General features: G+C 41.8%; 1 protein-coding gene across 1 annotated transcript in view; it reads right to left on the bottom strand.

The window, feature by feature from the left end:
• Nucleotides 1-6,161: 6,161 nt before the first annotated feature.
• The window catches only part of LOC142662999 (uncharacterized), a 46,973-nt gene continuing 32,460 nt past the window's right edge, over nucleotides 6,162-20,674 (bottom strand). The window contains exon 9 of the mRNA XM_075841293.1: nucleotides 6,162-8,449. Coding sequence (XP_075697408.1) covers nucleotides 7,185-8,449 — 1,265 coding nt within the window. The 3' untranslated portion in view covers nucleotides 6,162-7,184. The remainder of the gene's footprint in view (nucleotides 8,450-20,674) is intronic.

Below are 20,674 nucleotides of genomic sequence, written 5' to 3'. Positions count from 1 at the left end.
TGTAATATGTGAGGAGTACATCAGGGTATATGTAATATGTGAGGAGTACATCAGGGTATATGTAATATGTGAGGAGTACATCAGGGTATATGTAATATGTGAGGAGTACCTCAGGGTATATGTAATATGTGAGGAGTACATCAGGGTATATGTAATCTGTGAGGAGTACTTCAGGGTATATGTAATATGTGAGGAGTACATCAGGGTATATGTAATATGTGAGGAGTACATCAGGGTTTATGTAATATGTGAGGAGTACATCAGGGTATATGTAATATGTGAGGAGTACATCAGGGTATATGTAATATGTGAGGAGTTCATCAGGGTATATGTAATCTGTGAGGAGTACATCAGGGTATATGTAATATGTGCGGAGTACATCAGGATATATGTAATATGTGAGGAGTACATCAGGGTATATGTAATATGTGAGGAGTACATCAGGGTATATGTAATATGTGAGGAGTACATCAGGGTATATGTAAGCTGGGCGGAGTACATCAGGGTATATGTAATATGTGAGGAGTACATCAGGGTATATGTAATATGTGAGGAGTACATCAGGGTATATGTAAGCTGTGAGGAGTACATCAGGGTATATGTAATCTGTGCGGAGTACATCAGGGTATATGTAATCTGTGAGGAGTACATCAGGGTATATGTAATATGTGAGGAGTACATCAGGGTATATGTAATATGTGAGGAGTACATCAGGGTTTATGTAATATGTGAGGAGTACATCAGGGTATATGTAATATGTGAGGAGTACATCAGGGTATATGTAATATGTGCGGAGTACATCAGGATATATATAATATGTGAGGAGTACATCAGGGTATATGTAATATGTGAGGAGTACATCAGGGTATATGTAATATGTGAGGAGTACATCAGGGTTTATGTAATATGTGAGGAGTACATCAGGGTATATGTAATATGTGAGGAGTACATCAGGGTATATGTAATCTGTGAGGAGTACATCAGGGTATATGTAATATGTGCGGAGTACATCAGGATATATGTAATATGTGAGGAGTACATCAGGGTATATGTAATATGTGAGGAGTACATCAGGGTATATGTAATATGTGAGGAGTACATCAGGGTATATGTAAGCTGGGCGGAGTACATCAGGGTATATGTAATATGTGAGGAGTACATCAGGGTATATGTAATATGTGAGGAGTACATCAGGGTATATGTAAGCTGTGAGGAGTACATCAGGGTATATGTAATCTGTGCGGAGTACATCAGGGTATATGTAATCTGTGAGGAGTACATCAGGGTATATGTAATCTGTGCGGAGTACATCAGGGTATATGTAATCTGTGAGGAGTACATCAGGGTATATGTAATATGTGAGGAGTACATCAGGGTATATGTAATATGTGAGGAGTACATCAGGGTTTATGTAATATGTGAGGAGTACATCAGGGTATATGTAATATGTGAGGAGTACATCAGGGTATATGTAATATGTGCGGAGTACATCAGGATATATATAATATGTGAGGAGTACATCAGGGTATATGTAATATGTGAGGAGTACATCAGGGTATATGTAATATGTGAGGAGTACATCAGGGTTTATGTAATATGTGAGGAGTACATCAGGGTATATGTAATATGTGAGGAGTACATCAGGGTATATGTAATCTGTGAGGAGTACATCAGGGTATATGTAATATGTGCGGAGTACATCAGGATATATGTAATATGTGAGGAGTACATCAGGGTATATGTAATATGTGAGGAGTACATCAGGGTATATGTAATATGTGAGGAGTACATCAGGGTATATGTAAGCTGGGCGGAGTACATCAGGGTATATGTAATATGTGAGGAGTACATCAGGGTATATGTAATATGTGAGGAGTACATCAGGGTATATGTAAGCTGTGAGGAGTACATCAGGGTATATGTAATCTGTGCGGAGTACATCAGGGTATATGTAATCTGTGAGGAGTACATCAGGGTATATGTAATATGTGAGGAGTACATCAGGGTATATGTAATATGTGAGGAGTACATCAGGGTTTATGTAATATGTGAGGAGTACATCAGGGTATATGTAATATGTGAGGAGTACATCAGGGTATATGTAATCTGTGAGGAGTACATCAGGGTATATGAAATATGTGAGGAGTACATCAGGGTATATGTAATCTGTGAGGAGTACATCAGGGTATATGTAATATGTGAGGAGTACATCAGGGTATATGTAATCTGTGAGGAGTACATCAGGGTATATGTAATCTGTGAGGAGTACATCAGGGTATATGTAATATGTGCGGAATACATCAGGGTATATGTAATCTGTGAGGAGTACATCAGGGTATATGTAATATGTGAGGAGTACATCAGGGTATATGTAAGCTGGGCGGAGTACATCAGGGTATATGTAAGCTGTGAGGAGTACATCAGGGTATATGTAATATGTGAGGAGTACATCAGGGTATATGTAAGCTGTGAGGAGTACATCAGGGTATATGTAATATGTGAGGAGTACATCAGGGTATATGTAATATGTGAGGAGTACATCAGGGTATATGTAAGCTGTGAGGAGTACATCAGGGTATATGTAATATGTGAGGAGTACATCAGGGTATATGTAATATGTGAGGAGTACATCAGGGTATATGTAATATGTGAGGAGTACATCAGGGTATATGTAATATGTGAGGAGTACATCAGTGTATATGTAATATGTGAGGAGTACATCAGGGTATATGTAATATGTGAGGAGTACATCAGGGTATATGTAATATGTGAGGAGTACATCAGGGTATATGTAATATGTGAGGAGTACATCAGGGTATATGTAATATGTGAGGAGTACATCAGGGTATATGTAATATGTGAGGAGTACATCAGGGTATATGTAATATGTGAGGAGTACATCAGGGTTTATGTAATATGTGAGGAGTACATCAGGGTATATGTAATATGTGAGGAGTACATCAGGGTATATGTAATATGTGAGGAGTACATCAGGGTATATGTAATCTGTGAGGAGTACTTCAGGGTATATGTAATATGTGAGGAGTACATCAGGGTATATGTAATATGTGAGGAGTACATCAGGGTATATGTAATCTGTGAGGAGTACATCAGGGTATATGTAATCTGTGCGGAATACATCAGGGTATATGTAATCTGTGAGGAGTACATCAGGGTATATGTAATATGTGAGGAGTACATCAGGGTATATGTAATCTGTGAGGAGTACATCAGGGTATATGTAATATGTGCGGAATACATCAGGGTATATGTAATCTGTGAGGAGTACATCAGGGTATATGTAATCTGTGAGGAGTACATCAGGGTATATGTAATATGTGAGGAGTACATCAGGGTATATGTAATATGTGAGGAGTACATCAGGGTATATGTAAGCTGTGAGGAGTACATCAGGGTATATGTAAGCTGGGCGGAGTACATCAGGGTATATGTAATATGTGAGGAGTACATCAGGGTATATGTAAGCTGTGAGGAGTACATCAGGGTATATGTAAGCTGTGAGGAGTACATCAGGGTATATGTAATATGTGAGGAGTACATCAGGGTATATGTAATATGTGAGGAGTACATCAGGGTATATGTAATATGTGAGGAGTACATCAGGGTATATGTAAGCTGTGAGGAGTACATCAGGGTATATGTAATATGTGAGGAGTACATCAGGGTATATGTAATATGTGAGGAGTACATCAGGGTATATGTAATATGTGAGGAGTACATCAGGGTATATGTAATATGTGAGGAGTACATCAGGGTATATGTAATATGTGAGGAGTACATCAGGGTATATGTAATATGTGAAGAGAACATCAGGGTATATGTAATATGTGAGGAGTACATCAGGGTATATGTAATCTGTGAGGAGTACATCAGTGTATATGTAATCTGTGAGGAGTACATCAGTGTATATGTAATATGTGAGGAGTACATCAGGGTATATGTAATATGTGAGGAGTACATCAGGGTATATGTAATATGTGAGGAGTACATCAGGGTATATGTAATATGTGAGGAGTACATCAGGGTATATGTAATATGTGAGGAGTACATCAGGGTATATGTAATATGTGAGGAGTACATCAGGGTATATGTAATATGTGAGGAGTACATCAGGGTATATGTAATATGTGAGGAGTACATCAGGGTATATGTAATCTGTGAGGAGTACTTCAGGGTATATGTAATATGTGAGGAGTACATCAGGGTATATGTAATATGTGAGGAGTACATCAGGGTATATGTAATCTGTGAGGAGTACATCAGGGTATATGTAATATGTGCGGAATACATCAGGGTATATGTAATCTGTGAGGAGTACATCAGGGTATATGTAATATGTGAGGAGTACATCAGGGTATATGTAATATGTGAGGAGTACATCAGGGTATATGTAAGCTGTGAGGAGTACATCAGGGTATATGTAAGCTGGGCGGAGTACATCAGGGTATATGTAAGCTGTGAGGAGTACATCAGGGTATATGTAATATGTGAGGAGTACATCAGGGTATATGTAAGCTGTGAGGAGTACATCAGGGTATATGTAATATGTGAGGAGTACATCAGGGTATATGTAATATGTGAGGAGTACATCAGGGTATATGTAATATGTGAGGAGTACATCAGGGTATATGTAATATGTGAAGAGAACATCAGGGTATATGTAATATGTGAGGAGTACATCAGTGTATATGTAATATGTGAGGAGTACATCAGTGTATATGTAATATGTGAGGAGTACATCAGGGTATATGTAATATGTGAGGAGTACATCAGGGTATATGTAATATGTGAGGAGTACATCAGGGTATATGTAATATGTGAGGAGTACATCAGGGTTTATGTAATATGTGAGGAGTACATCAGGGTATATGTAATATGTGAGGAGTACATCAGGGTATATGTAATATGTGAGGAGTACATCAGGGTATATGTAATATGTGAGGAGTACAACAGGATATATTTAATATGTGAGGAGTACATCAGGGTATATGTAATATGTGAGGAGTACATCAGGATATATGTAATCTGTGAGGAGTACATCAGGGCATATGTAATATGTGAGGAGTACATTAGGGTATATGTAATCTGTGAGGAGTACATCAGGATATATGTAATCTGTGAGGAGTACATCAGGATATATGTAATCTGTGAGGAGTACATCAGGGCATATGTAATATGTGAGGAGTACATCAGGGTATATGTAATATGTGAGGAATACATCAGGATATATGTAATCTGTGAGGAGTACATCAGGGCATATGTAATATGTGAGTAGTACATCAGGGTATATGTAATATGTGAGGAGTACATCAGGGTATATGTAATCTGTGAGGAGTACATCAGGGTATATGTAATATGTGAGGAGTACATCAGGGTATATGTAAGCTGTGTGGAGTACATCAGGGTATATGTAATATGTGAGGAGTACATCAGGGTATATGTAATATGTGAGGAGTACATCAGGGTATATGTAATATGTGAGCAGTACATCAGGGTATATGTAATCTGTGAGGAGTACATCAGGGTATCTGTAATATGTGAGGAGTACATCAGGGTATATGTAATGAGTACATCAGGGTATATGTAAGCTGTGAGGAGTACATCAGGGTATATGTAATATGTGAGGAGTACATCAGGGTATATGTAATATGTGAGGAGTACATCAGGATATATGTAATCTGTGAGGAGTACATCAGGGTATATGTAATCTGTGCGGAGTACATCAGGGTATATGTAATCTGTGCGGAGTACATCAGGGTATATGTAATATGTGAGGAGTACATCAGGATATATGTAAGCTTGGCGGAGTACATCAGGGCTTGTTTTTTGCAGGACAAGCTGCAGATTTTATTGGTACCATTTTGGGACACATGCGACTATTTGATCACTTTTTATTACATTTTTTTAAAAAAGGGATGACCAAAAACTCTTGAATTATTTTTTTTTTGCATTCATCGTGCGCCATAATTTACATTTTAAATTTATTCTGTGGGTGGATTCAATTACGGCGATTCAAAATGTATATAGTTTTTTAATGTAATACTGCTTTTGCACAACTAAATCATTTTTATTTTTTTTAAATCAATTGTTTTTTGTGACGTCAAATTCTAAGCGCCATAACTTTTTTATTTTTGTATCAAAGATTTATTATGGGGAAATAGGGGATTTTTTTCTGACCATTACAGCAGGGTGTCAGAATGGTACTGTGCTTAGTGGGAACCACTTCTCGACAGCGCCGAGAAGGGGTTAGTGTTATCAGAAGCTACTCACCTACATCGCTGGTATGTCCTGCTTCCACGGAGAAGCCATAACATTAGACCAATGTTAACATGCCATGAAATATACACACACCACTTTGCATAGCAATTATGTATTGGTTTACACTTTGCATAGCAACACCCATATTTCTATAAAACGAACATAATTTGCCAACCTGTTCTTGCCATAAAGATTTACAAACTTTGAAAAGGATGGAGCTATTGAAAGTCGGGGGAGAGAAAATTGGCTGTGTTAAAGTTTTGTCTAGGGGACAATCAATCTCTCACCATCTGAAATTTCCATCCGGTTACACCAAGACAAGAATGTTTTTGAAACAGAATTAAAGGGTTTATTATATTGCAGCCAGCGCTGCAATCAGCTGATTGCCGGGGAAGTCAGATCTCAGCACAGGTAAAGGTCGCATTATATGCCAGAATATTCAAATGCATGGCCGTCTATGTAATGCATGAATGGGCCGGGTCCGCCAGAGTAACTCTCCATTCTGGCACATAGAGGGGGAACCCTTTCGCCTTCTATGACGTCCATATACCCTAATAGGGTATATAGAGAGGAGTTGATCTTGCAAGTGCCTTGCAGAAGAGATCATCCAAAATGTAAGACGTCGCCTTCACGGATGCCCTAAAAAAAGAGGAATCAGTTCTCGATATTTACCATAGCGCGGTTTCATGGCACATTTTCCCCCTGGCCAAAATAATCCTTTACTTTGGTTTCATAGCGGAGTTAGATGCAGGCGGTGTGATTATGAATGATGAGGGGGCTATCCATATGTATTTTTTAAGGATACGTCCCCCCTTAAGTCACAGCAATGAAGTGTTGTAACCCACCCGTCAGGTGATGGTACGATTATCGGCTATGTACCATCTTTGTGCTGGTTGTGCGCCGACCTACGGATTGTCCACCACGGTCATTAAAAGGTCCCCTTTAAGAACACTTGCAGTGTGATGTATATGAGCTTGTTGATGACGCACAAGTTGTGGTTTATTGGTAAACCTCATCCTGCAGGCAGCGCAATAGAATGGCTTCTCTCCTGTGTGGAGTCTCTGATGAGCCTGGAGGTTTCTTTTACAGGTAAAAAACTTCCCACACTGGTCACAAGAGAATGGTTTTTCCCCCGTGTGGATTCTTAAGTGCGTATTAAGGTTCCTCCTGCTAGTGAAACATTTCCCACATTCAGCACAAGGAAATGGCCTTTCCCCGGTATGGCTCATGCGGTGCCGGTACAAACTTTTGTTGCTATTAAAGCATTTGCCACACTCGGTGCAGAGAAATGGTTTTTCTCCCGTATGAATCCTCTGGTGACTCACCAGTTCTGGTTTGCTGGTAAAACGTTTTTGGCATTCCGAACAAGAATATGGCTTCTCTCCAGTGTGGATTCTCTGGTGGATGACGAAATAAGAGTGTCGGATAAAACATTTACCACATTCCTTGCAGGAGTATGGTCTCTCTCCTGTGTGGATCTTCTCGTGCATGGAGAGATGCGTCCTTCTCTTGAAACTTTTCCCACATTCAGCACAGGAAAACTTCTTGTCTCCTTGGTGAATCCTCAAATGTACAACAAATTCTGAATCCGTGTCAAAAGATTTCTTACATTCTGGGCAAGTGTAGGATTTTTCCCTCGTGTGAATTAACTGATGTTCTACAAATCCGATCATACTGGTAAAACACATGCTACACTCTGAACACTCTCGTGGGTTATCCACAGTTTGTGCCTCACATGAGACCAAATCCTCTTTATTACCATGTGAAAGACCCGTGGGTGAATAAATGTCAGTATCTGAAAGATTTCCTCCATCACATGAGATGAATTCCTCCTTAATATGAGGAGATGGAGCTTGTTGCATATGACTTACGGGCGTAAAAACATCAGTGTCGCTGAGATTTAATTCTTCACCTGGGAACAATTCGTTCTTAATATATGCAGTGGGATATTGCCCTGTACAATACGTGGGTGTGCAAACGTGTATATCTGTGTTGTCAGAACAAGCTTCTGAGCGCAAAGTGGATTCCACATTCTCGAGACTGTTGATCATGACTGGTTCATCTGAGGAGCATTTTACAGTCTGAATGTTTATAACGTCGTCAGTCAAAAAATCTGGTAAAGAAATAGGGTCGCTGGACCTTTTAGACCTTTTTGCTGCTTTCGTGGTATCTGTTGGTAGAGAAAAACATTGTGGTCAGAGGATGTAAACAATGTGAAGCGACACAATCGAAGTGTGGACAAGGCTTCAGAGAGACGCATTTCGACACAGGAGATTGGGTAGAGGAAGATTGCAATGGCTGACAACTCTGTAGGCCAACGGGAAAAGAAGACAAGTTGCAATGAAAGTGGCGGCGTACAGAGTAGGAGGTGAATTTGTGCCATAGTAAATCAAACTATAAACACAAAATCATACTTACCTCACAAAATTTCTGGGTGGCCATAGACAGAAATAGGTCTCACCGACAAGGATTATTCGTACACCTGCCAATTTTGGCCATAACAATGAGCGCCAATCAATGAGACAGCTCGTTGATCATTTGCTCCTTTCGAGCTATGACCAGTAATGTATGGGGATAAGCGATCGTTACTCCATGCATTACCGTCATGTCGGCAGCATAGTTGTTTACACAGGGCGATGTGCTGCCGACAACGATAATATTTTCTGCTGCATAAACGGTAGGACGAGCCGATGAATGAGCGTTTGCTCGTTCATCGGCTGATCGTCGCCCTGTTTACCTATGGCAATGATCGGGAATAAGTATTCACATGAACGCTCGTTGCCCGATCATTGGCCCGTGTAAAAGGACCTTAACCCCTACCCGCACCAGGACGTAACTGTCCGTCGTTGCGGGAGGTTACTTCCCGCACGAGGACGTACAGCTGACACTCCCCTCTTGCCGGCCAGCGGTCCTTTGCCGCTGATTTCAGCGAATTAACCACTTAAATTCGGCGATCGGGTGCAATCGCCAAATTTTGGGGGTTTCTAACATATCGGCAGACCCTGGTCCGAAATCGCGAGGTTTGCCGATAGTTACTATGCCAAACGGAAGTCAGTACCCCTTGGGAAAGCTGACGGCGAAACGTGCGTCGGGGGTGGTCAGTGTGGAGTGTTCCTGCGTGCTTCCTATCATGCAGTCCATGGGTTTGTGCAATATCCTTTATTTATAAAGCATGGTCTTTGTTTTGTGTGCAACTTGGAGCTTTAGCTGTATACTCTTATATGCATGCACAATTGTGTGCTCTTCTGTTAGGTGCTAAATATATTTATGTGCTTCTGTTGTCCAAATACTTGATCTATATGATTATCTTTTCTATAGATATCTGCATTTGTTACCACATCACAGGATGTTTATAGTATGGTAGCATATATATTGGATTATTCACGCAGCTCCTCCATACTCTCCTTTTTAACTGTGTGCTATATTGTTTTTATATTTTGATGGCCAATGTGTTATGTATATTTCAATAAAGTTTATTTTATATTGTCATGGTACATGACTTGTGCTATGTGTGTTTCATTTTCTGGATATACTAGTAGTCTTCACAGTCTGGTATAGGTATTGAACAATATAATTTTGCATGTAAAAGACCCAGGGAACACTATGTAATTTATTCTAGATATTCCATAAATGTATGGATGGTGGAGGACTGACGGCTGGAACAACTTCCCGATGTAAAGAACGATGGTACTCGGCTGTTTCCATTTCTCCCATTCACTTTAAACGAGAGTGACCAAGGATGTGCAGCCAATTATCTGCCAGGAACAATCCCTGTTATCGGGAGTGTTTTGATCCTCCAATCCCCATTGATCACATTTAAGGCATATAAAAAATATGTTTTGTGGAAAAACCAATTTAATTTTCTGCTGAGGTCAAGTAGAGACGTGGCAGGGTGGTGACCTACTTTATAAAAACATACACAGAAATACCTTCTCACAACGTCAATGTAGAAAAAAAAGGGGTAGCCAGGTTAGAGAGGGGTCAGACTATATTGGTGGGGGGAGAAACAGAATGTGGGGAGAGGACTAGACAACAGGATAAGGAGATCCTTTCGTTACAAAACATCAGTGTAAATAAAAAGGCCCGATTAATGTCAAATCACATTTCTGATAATAAAAGTGAAAAACTGACAGGCAAGTTAAAGTGTATGTTCACAAATGCCAGAAGTCTAGCAAGCAAAATGGGGGAGCTGGAGGCCTTGATACTGGAAGAAAATATAGATATAGTTGGTGTTGCTGAAACATGGCTGGACTCTTCACATGACTGGGCTGTAAATCTACAGGGTTTTACACTTTTTCGGAAAGACAGGACAAATAGGAAAGGTGGTGGTGTATGTCTGTATGTGAGAAATGATATGAAGGCGAGTGTGAAAGAGACAATAGTGGGTGAATACTGTGAGGAGGTTGAAACCTTGTGGGTGGAACTAGAAAGGGAGGTAAACACTGAAAAAATTACTTTTGGTGTAATCTATAGATCCCCCAATATAACTGAGGAGATGGAAGTTCAGCTATATAAACAGATGGAGCGGGCTGCACAGGCGGGTACTGTAGTGATAATGGGAGATTTTAATTTCCGGGATATTAATTGGTGTCATGGTTCGGCTTCAACTGCAAAGGGGAGACATTTCCTCAACCTGTTGCAGGAAAATTTTATGGGCCAGTTTGTGGAAGACCCGACTAGAGGTGAAGCTCTGTTGGATCTGGTCATTTCTAATAATGCAGATCTTGCTGGGAATGTCAATGTTCGTGAAAACCTCGGTAACAGTGATCATAATATAGTTACATTTTACCTATACTGTAAAAAACAAACGCAGGCTGGGAGGGCAAAAACATTTAATTTTAAGAAAGCCAATTTCCCCAGGATGAGGGCTGCAATTCAGGATATAGACTGGGAAGAACTAATGTCAAATAATGGAACAAATGATAAATGGGAGATTTTCAAATCTACTTTGTTATTATAGTGCAAAATTTATTCCTACAGGTAACAAGTATAAACGACTCAAATTAAACCCCACATGGCTTACACATTCTGTGAAAGGGGCAATACATGACAAAAAAAGGGCATTTAAAAAATACAAATCTGAGGGTACAGCTGTAGCCTTTGTAAAATATAAGGAGCTTAATAAAATCTGTAAAAATTTAATAAAATTAGCAAAAATACAAAATGAAAGGCAGGTGGCCAGGGATAGTAAAACAAATCCCAAAAAAATCTTCAAGCATATAAATGCAAAAAAGCCCAGGTCTGAACATGTGGGACCCCTAGATAATGGTAATGGGGAGTTGATCACAGGGGATCAAGAGAAGGCAGAGTTACTAAATGGGTTCTTTAGCTCTGTATATACAACTGAAGAAGGAGCAGCTGATGTAGCCGGTGCCAGTGCTGTTAATATATCAGTTGATATACTGAATTGGATGAATGTAGAGATGGTCCAAGCTAAATTAAATAAAATAAATGTGCACAAGGCCCCGGGACCAGATGGGTTACACCCTAGAGTTCTTAAAGAGCTTAGTTCAGTTATTTCTGTCCCCCTTTTCATAATATTCAGAGAATCTCTAGTGACTGGTATAGTGCCAAGGGACTGGCGCAGGGCAAATGTGGTGCCTATTTTCAAAAAGGGCTCTATGTCTTCCCCGGGTAATTATAGACCAGTAAGCTTAACATTAATCGTGGGGAAAATGTTTGAGGGGCTATTGAGGGACTATATACAGGATTATGTGACAATAAATAGCATAAGTGACAGCCAGCACGGTTTTACTAAGGACAGAAGTTGTCAAACTAACCTAATCTGTTTTTATGAAGAGGTGAGCAGAAGTCTAGACAGAGGGGCCGCTGTGGATTTAGTGTTTTTGGACTTTGCAAAGGCATTTGACACTGTCCCCCACAGACGCCTAATGGGTAAATTACGGACTATAGGTTTAGAAAATATAGTTTGTAATTGGATTGAGAATTGGCTCAAGGACCGTATCCAGAGAGTTGTGGTCAATGATTCCTACTCTGAATGGTCCCCGGTAATAAGTGGTGTACCCCAGGGTTCAGTGCTGGGACCCCTATTATTCAACTTATTTATTAATGATATAGAGGATGGGATTAATAGCACTATTTCTATTTTTGCAGATGACACCAAGCTATGCAATATAGTTCAGACTATGGAAGATGTTCATGAATTACAGGCAGATTTAAACAAACTAAGTGTTTGGGCGTCCACTTGGCAGATGAAGTTTAATGTAGATAAATGTAAAGTTATGCATCTGGGTACCAACAACCTGCATGCATCATATGTCCTAGGGGGAGCTACACTGGCGGATTCACTTGTTGAGAAGGATCTGGGTGTACTTGTAAATCATAAACTCAATAACAGCATGCAGTGTCAATCAGCTGCTTCAAAGGCCAGCAGGATATTGTCGTGTATTAAAAGAGGCATGGACTCGCGGGACAGGGATGTAATATTACCACTTTACAAAGCATTAGTGAGGCCTCATCTAGAATATGCAGTCCAGTTCTGGGCTCCAGTTCATAGAAAGGATGCCCTGGAGTTGGAAAAAATACAAAGAAGAGCAACGAAGCTAATTAGGGGCATGGAGAATTTAAGTTATGAGGAAAGATTGAAAGAATTAAACCTATTTAGACTTGAAAAAAGACGACTAAGGGGGGACATGATTAACTTATATAAATATATTAATGGCACATACAAAAAATATGGTAAAATCCTGTTCCTTGTAAAACCCCCTCAAAAAACAAGGGGGCACTCCCTCCGTCTGGAGAAAAAAAGGTTCAAGCTGCAGAGGCGACAAGGCTTCTTTACAGTGAGAACTGTGAATCTATGGAATAGTCTACCGCAGGAGCTGGTCACAGCAGGGACAGTAGATGGCTTTAAAAAAGGGTTAGATAATTTCCTAGAACAAAAAAATATTAGCTCCTATGTGTAGAAATTTTTCCTTCCCTTTTCCCTTCCCTTGGTTGAACTTGATGGACATGTGTCTTTTTTCAGCCGTACTAACTATGTAACTATGTAACTATGTAACGTGCGTACAAAAATATGGACACATGAGGAAATTTAAAAGAAAATGGATCATGTTTTTAATTTACGTAAATAAAATCTACCGATGTAGAAGTGAAATCTGTGTCCAGGGAACGACACAGTATAGCCCCTTCCCCCTGAAAACGAGGGATGGTAGAGGAACTTCATACAGAGCCTTATGTGTGTATAGTGTTTTATCCTGCCTTATCTAGGTCTCAAGACTGGTCATTCACTCTGATTTTACGGCTTTTTTTTGCCTATCGAAGTCTTTGAAGAGGGGAGAAAGGAGAAAAGAAACTGAGAATGACACAGATGCGGTTGGCTCACAGTAGGTGTTTTATCTCACCCCAGTGCTGGATTCTCAGCTATACTGCTCATTACTGCTGTATAATATCCCCCATGCTGCTGCAGCTTCTTTATATCTAATAGATAAAGAGGAATTTCTTGCTCCCCTATGTATATAAAAGACATGATAATAGTTAGGCTCCACCTGCTAGCTCAGAGACAACTGAGAATTAAAGATAGAGCCTGCAGAGAGGAAAACTGCTAAAAAATGCAGACAAGTAATATAATGGCCAGAAATAGTATGATCCCTCATATACACACATATGACAGCTTATTATGAAAGGTCAGGTTTTTCTTTACAGGGGTTATCAAATGAATAATTTTCATACCAAAAGTCCTGAAATGCTGTGGATAGCTTTTTTTAAGTAATTCATAATGTTTCTAGCATATAACAGTACCTTCCATGTGTCCCCCTCGATGCTGCTGCTAATCTGTGCTGCTGGCGGCAAGCTCTGAGCAAAATCAGTCTCCTTCAGTCTCAGGCAGCTGACAATGTAATCCTTAATAGTTCTTACTTTCCAATCCAGCTTTCCAATCCTAACAAGCTATGAAGTTGTCTTCTCAGCTATACCGCCATGTTACTACGTAGGCCCTGCTCCTTCCCTGACAAGAAGAAAGCCGTTTCTACTGGCTGCTATGCAGTAAACAGAGGATCACTGTGAAGAGAAAGACTGAGCACGGGTGTCCACCAGCACTCAGCTCATTGCTATACACTTTAAACACCAGGGGGTGCCATACTATGTATATCAATGTCCTAACTTTTCACTTGATAATTTTTTATATTCCTTAAGTACAAAATAGGTTTATAATTTGGTGCTTTATTTTAATAAACATATTATTCGCCATGGTTTAAAAAAAAGGTAGGGAAGGGGAGGACAGACCCATTCACATATCGTTTTTTGGCCATATTTAACGTATATGCTGGGGAAAACTCGTTGGAAAAGCCTAACAGTGACATTCGGATAAGTCATTAACGCTCTTGACCCTTTTCATAACGTATCCGTTAAATGGATACTATTATTAGCCTACGGATGACAGATGCCGCCGTTAGGCAACCTTCGCACATGTGAACATTCCCTTGCAGATCAATAAACTTCCATGTGCAGGAGATCGCTGACATTTTTATGTAGGATCGTTTTTGGTCATTTACAAAAGGACAATCATCAAATCTAAACGACTATTAATTCCCGTAAATGGACCTTATGATCAACATTTGTCAAGCTGTAAATTGTGGTCTCTTGCACATATCCAACATACTAGATTACCTGATTCCCTCCCCCATCAGTGATTTTGCTTCTTCAAAAGAATAGGGATGTACGCTCTTCAGGAGATGGTCACCTAATGTTTTACATTTACAGTGCAGCTGAGCCTCCAAAAATAAAAAAACCCAGTATTAAATATATAAAAAAGCAATAGTATAAACTAGAAAATAAAAGAGTTGTTAAAAAAAAAAACAAAGACTTCCAACATTATATATAAATACATTAAAAGCTTCCCAGAGGACACCACTTTGAGAAGAACGCCCCTTTCCGGAGCAAATTTTTCTGTGAATGATTTTCCCCACCATTATAGTCTATGGAAGCTGCCTCTCCGGAAGCAGACCATCCCCTAATCCGACCAAATACCACTTTTTTTTAGCAAATCTTTCAGTGGCAACTGGATCACCCCATCACCGACCAGAAGACTTGCTTGGCATATCAGGGGAGAGAAGCTGCCAGCATCGCGCCACATCATATGGCCAGAAAAAGAAAGAAGAGGAGCATTTCCAGCACCACGAAGCGTCATAGGAGGCGCAAGGCTCTTATGTTAGAGAAAGGGAGAGTAGTCTGTGGGATTGTTGAGCAAGGGTGCCTGCAGACTGCCACTGGGGTGTCAAGGTTAGCAATGCGGGGGAGATATGGAAAGCGGATCCTGACTGGGGTCTAATAATGGGAGAGCGAGCCATGCTGGGGACTCGGAATGAGAGTGGAAGCCCTAATAAAGGCCAGCAATGAGGGGATCCAAGCTGGGTACTGGGAATGTGAGGGGAGCCATGTTAGGTACTAGGAATAAGAAGGGAGCCATGCTGGGGACTAGGCATAAGAGGGAGAGTCATGCTGGAGATTAAGAACGAGAGGGGGAGCCATGCTGGGGACTTCGAATGAGAGGGGAGCCATGCTGGGGACTAGACACGTGTGGGGTGCCATGCTGGGTACTCAGAATGAGGAGGGCAATGCTGGGGACTAAGAATGAGGGGGGCCATACTGGGGATTAAGAATAAGAGGGCTGTTTATTTATGTGCTGTACATTTTGCTGATTGCATTACACTCTTTAACCTGCCTTTTGCGTACATTTTTCCTTGAGAGGAACATCCCCATAAAAGACCATGGACAATTGTGGGTGGTCGGCTCAAAGAGGTTTACTGTAAATAGTCCAAAACCACATGAAGAGAACAAGGGGTGTGTTACATATGAAAAATGTGTGTATCGTAGCTCTATTCTGCTTTCCAGGGTCAGAGTCATAATATAATATTGTATTAGCTAGTAGAGCTCCTAATTAAAAAAAAGAAATCGCCCCTTTGTTTCCCACGTGTCCCAGCGTCAGGTATAGTAGCACTCACTGTGAGGACACTTCATATCTAAGTTTCCTGGCCTTCATGGTCGGGAGGGTAATTACAGTCACACCTGTAGTTTTTGGTTGTTATTGTACTTAGGCTTTATTGGCTGAGAAAGCTACTCACGGCATCTAGAGTTAAAAACCATATTGAAGAGACGTCCCTGTGATTTTCGCAAGGAGAATCAGCACCTTCTAACAGCTGCATTGATCAGGAATAATAACTCGGAAACAGTGCGGTCTCAAACAGTCATGTTTCAAGGCTCCATAACAGGTCAGTCATCGACTTACAGGGTAGTCACTAAAGGTGACACTAGAGAGAAAATGTTCTGGTTCTGGATGAGAAACATTTTGGTACAGGGGCTTCATAGGCAACCAATACTACACTATATAGACAAAAGTACAAGGAGACATATACATTACACCATGGGGAGCTTCTATGACGTCCCATTATAAATCCATAGGTATCCACATATGGCGTTCGTCCCCCTTTTGCAGCTAAAACACCCTCCACTCTTCTGGGAACACTTTCTACAAGATTTTGGGGTGTCTGTGGGAATTTTTGCCTATTCATCGAGTAGAGCATTTGTGAGGTCAGACACTGATGTTGGGGGAGGGGGCCTGGCTCGTAATCTCCGTTCCAAAAGGTGTTGGATGGGGTTGAGGTCAGGACTCAGTGCGGCCGGTCAAGTTCTTCCACACCAAACTCCCCCCAACTAACCAGCCAACCAACTAACCAGCCATGTCTTTATGGACCTTGTGCACTGGGGCGCAGTCATGAGGAACAGAAAAGGGCCCCAAACTGTTCTCACAAAGCTGGTAGCTACAATTGTCCAAAATGTCTTGGTGTAAAGGATCTGCCGGACACAGCTTCTGTGTCGACGCCCGTGGTTAATCAGTCTGCACCTGCTCCTAAGTCTGATAGAGTGACTCGATCTGCTACCACTCAGGCTGGTAGACTCAGGAGTGGGAGAACCTATCACAGCCTGGCCAGACGGTTCTAGCTCCCGCCCTCGGTCTATTTATACCTTCATTTCCTGCTGGTCTCTGCCTGTGATTCTTTCCTGGCTCTGCTGCTCCTGCTATCATTATTTACCTTGCTTCATTTTGACCCTGGCTTTACTTACTACGCTCCTGCTCTGCGTTTGGTACCTCGTACACTCCTGGTTTGACTCGGCTCGTTCACTACTCTTGTTGCTCACGGTGTTGCCGTGGGCAACTGCCCCAATTCCCTTAGCTTCTGTGTACACTTGTCTGTTTGTCTGTCGTGCACATATTGAGCGTAGGGACCGTCGCCCAGTTGTATGCCGTCGCCTAGGACGGGCCATGCAAGTAGGCAGGGACTGAGTGGAGGGTAGATTAGGCCTCACCTGTCTGTCTCCCTACCCCGTCATTGCATAATCACAGGCCCATATACCTTTTCTACACTGGTCCCTGACACAACTATGGACCCCCTTGAGACCCTGGCTCATCAAATGCAGGGCCTCTCCCTACAGATCCAAGCCCTGGTTCAGAGGGGCAACCAGCGTGATGCTACCCTGGTAGTGCCCCCCACCTCACCTCTTGAACCCCACCTCAAGTTGCCTGACCGGTTCTCAGGGGACCGGAAGACTTTTTTCTCCTTTCGGGAGAGTTGTAGGCTCTATTTCCGTCTAAGGCCCCACTCCTCAGGTTCTGAGAGCCAGCGAGTGGGTATAATTATGTCCCGGCTCCAGGACGGGCCCCAAGAATGGGCCTTCTCCTTGGCTCCTGACGCCCCTGAACTTTCCTCTGTTGATCTTTTTTTTCTGCTCTCGAGCTCATATATGACGAGACTGACAAGACTGCCTTTGCCGAGAGTCAGCTGGTGACCTTACGTCAGGGTAAGAGACTCGTTGAGGAGTACTGTTCTGACTTTAGGAAGTGGTGTGTAGCTTCTCGGTGGAATGACCCTGCCTTGAGTTGCCTGTTTAGATTGAGTCTGTCGAACGCCCTGAAAGACCTGTTAGTTAGATATCCCTCTTCTGACTCTCTAGATCAGGTTATGGCTTTAGCGGTACGTCTTGACCGACGTCTCAGGGAACAACGACTTGAACGTTTTTGTGCTTTCTCCTCTGGCTCCCCCATGATGGCTCCTGAGGTTCTGTTGCTTCGTTCTTCCACGGAAAACTCGGATGAACCTATGCAACTCGGGGCTTCCGTGTCTCCCCAACAACGTAGAGAGTTCCGCAGGAAGAATGGTCTCTGCTTCTACTGTGGGGATGACAAGCATCAAGTGAACAACTGTCCTAGGCGTAAGAATAAGCAGCCGGAAGAACTTCCGCGCCTAAGTGACCATCGGGCAGGTCACTTGGGCACACAGGTATTTCCCGTAAATATGAAACCTAATAAGATCTTGCGTCTCTTACAGGTCTCTTTTGTAGGTAGGTCTGCTACCGGCAGTGCCTTCGTGGATTCAGGGTCTTCTGCTAATATTATGTCTGTGGAATTTGCTATGTCTCTAGCTATGCCATTGATTGATTTGCCTAAACCTGTCCCGGTAGTGGGTATCGACTCCACTCCTCTTGCTAATGGTTATTTTACACAGCATACCCGTGTTTTTGAACTCCTTGTTGGCTCCATGCATTTGGAGCAGTGCTCTGTACTGGTGATGCAGGGATTATCGTCCGATTTGGTTTTAGGCCTTCCCTGGTTGCAGATGCATAATCCCACGTTTAACTGGAATACTGGGGATCTTACCAAATGGGGTAATGAATGCATGACATTCTGTTTTTCTGTTAATTTTATTTCTCTTCCTGAGGAGGTGAACACTCTACCTGAGTTTATTCAGGACTTCGCTGATGTTTTTTCTAAAAAGGCCTCCGAAGTGTTACCTCCTCATAGAGCATACGATTGCGCAATCCATTTGGTACCAGGAGCTAAGCTCCCTAAGGGTAGGATATTTAATCTCTCCTGTCCCGAACGTGAAGCCATGAGAGAATATATCCAGGAATGCCTGGCCAAGGGTTACATTCGCCCCTCTACTTCTCTGGTAGGTGCTGGCTTCTTCTTCGTAGGGAAGAAGGATGGTGGTCTTAGGCCGTGCATCGATTACCGAAACTTGAATAAGGTCACTGTAAGGAACCAGTATCCCCTTCCTTTGATTCCTGATCTCTTCAATCAGGTTCAGGGGGCCCAATGGTTCTCCAAGTTTGATCTTCGGGGGGCTTATAACCTTATCCGCATCAGAGAGGGGGATGAGTGGAAGACTGCGTTTAACACGCCCGAAGGTCATATCGAATACCTCGTCATGCCCTTTGGGTTGTGTAATGCTCCCGTGGTCTTCCAGAATTTCATAAATTAGATTTTAAGAGACTACCTGGGGGTATTTCTTGTAGTGTACCTTGATGACATACTTGTGTTTTCCAAGGACTGGTCCTCCCACATTGAGCATGTCAGGAAGGTGCTCCAGGCCCTTCGGGAAAACAAACTCTTTGCTATAACCGAAAAATGTGTGTTTAGGGTGCAGGAGATACCATTTTTGGGTCAAATCCTCACTCCTCATGAATTCCGCATGGACCCCACCAAGGTCCAGGCTGTGGCGGAATGGATCCAACCTGCCTCCCTGAAGGCGTTACAGTGCTTCCTGGGGTTCGCTAATTATTACAGGAGATTTATTACTAACTTCTCGGTCATCGCTAAGCCTCTTACGGATCTTACTCGCAAAGGTGCTGATCTCCTCCACTGGCCTCCAGAGGCAGTTCAGGCTTTTGAGGTCCTTAAGAAGTGCTTTATCTCGGCCCCAGTGCCGATTCAGCCTAACCAAATGGAGCCATTCATCGTGGAGGTTGACGCCTCCGAGGTGGGAGTGGGTGCTGTCTTGTCCCAGGGTACCAGGTCCCTCACCTATCTCCATCCCTGTGCCTACTTCTCCAGGAAGTTCTCGCCCACTGAGAGTAACTATGACATTGGTAATGAATGATGATGAAAGATAAAGTCCACCCTCCAGACTTCTTTTTAATGAATTCTCTGTAAAATAAATAGAAAAGAAAAGTAGATCCGGAGTTTTTTGTATATATAAAATATAGCTTTTACTTGTTTCTCTTAAAAAATGACTTTAGAAAAAACACAATTGTACAGACAATATATAAAAGGTGTACTGAAGTTTTGATGCTCATTCAAAGCCTGTATCCAGTATCGTGAGGTGATACGACATTAACAGAAGTTCATGCGTGTATATAATGAATAAAGAGTGTTCATCAATTTTCGTGTCTAGAGATCCTTTCAAGTTAGTAACCAACAGGTTATAATGAGTGACCAACAGGTACAAGAGTATGGGTCTCAGTGCCCCCCTACCCGTATGGATGTCATCCGTTTTCTCTGACAACCTTTAGAGCTTGCTGTCCGACACAAGTAAAAGCTATATTTTATATACAAAAAACTCCGGATCTACTTTTCTTAACTATGACATTGGCAACCGCC

Source organism: Rhinoderma darwinii, chromosome 11, assembly GCF_050947455.1.
Source record: "Rhinoderma darwinii isolate aRhiDar2 chromosome 11, aRhiDar2.hap1, whole genome shotgun sequence".
Classification (NCBI taxonomy): Eukaryota; Metazoa; Chordata; class Amphibia; order Anura; family Rhinodermatidae; genus Rhinoderma; species Rhinoderma darwinii.
This window is presented reverse-complemented; position numbering and strand designations above follow the sequence as displayed.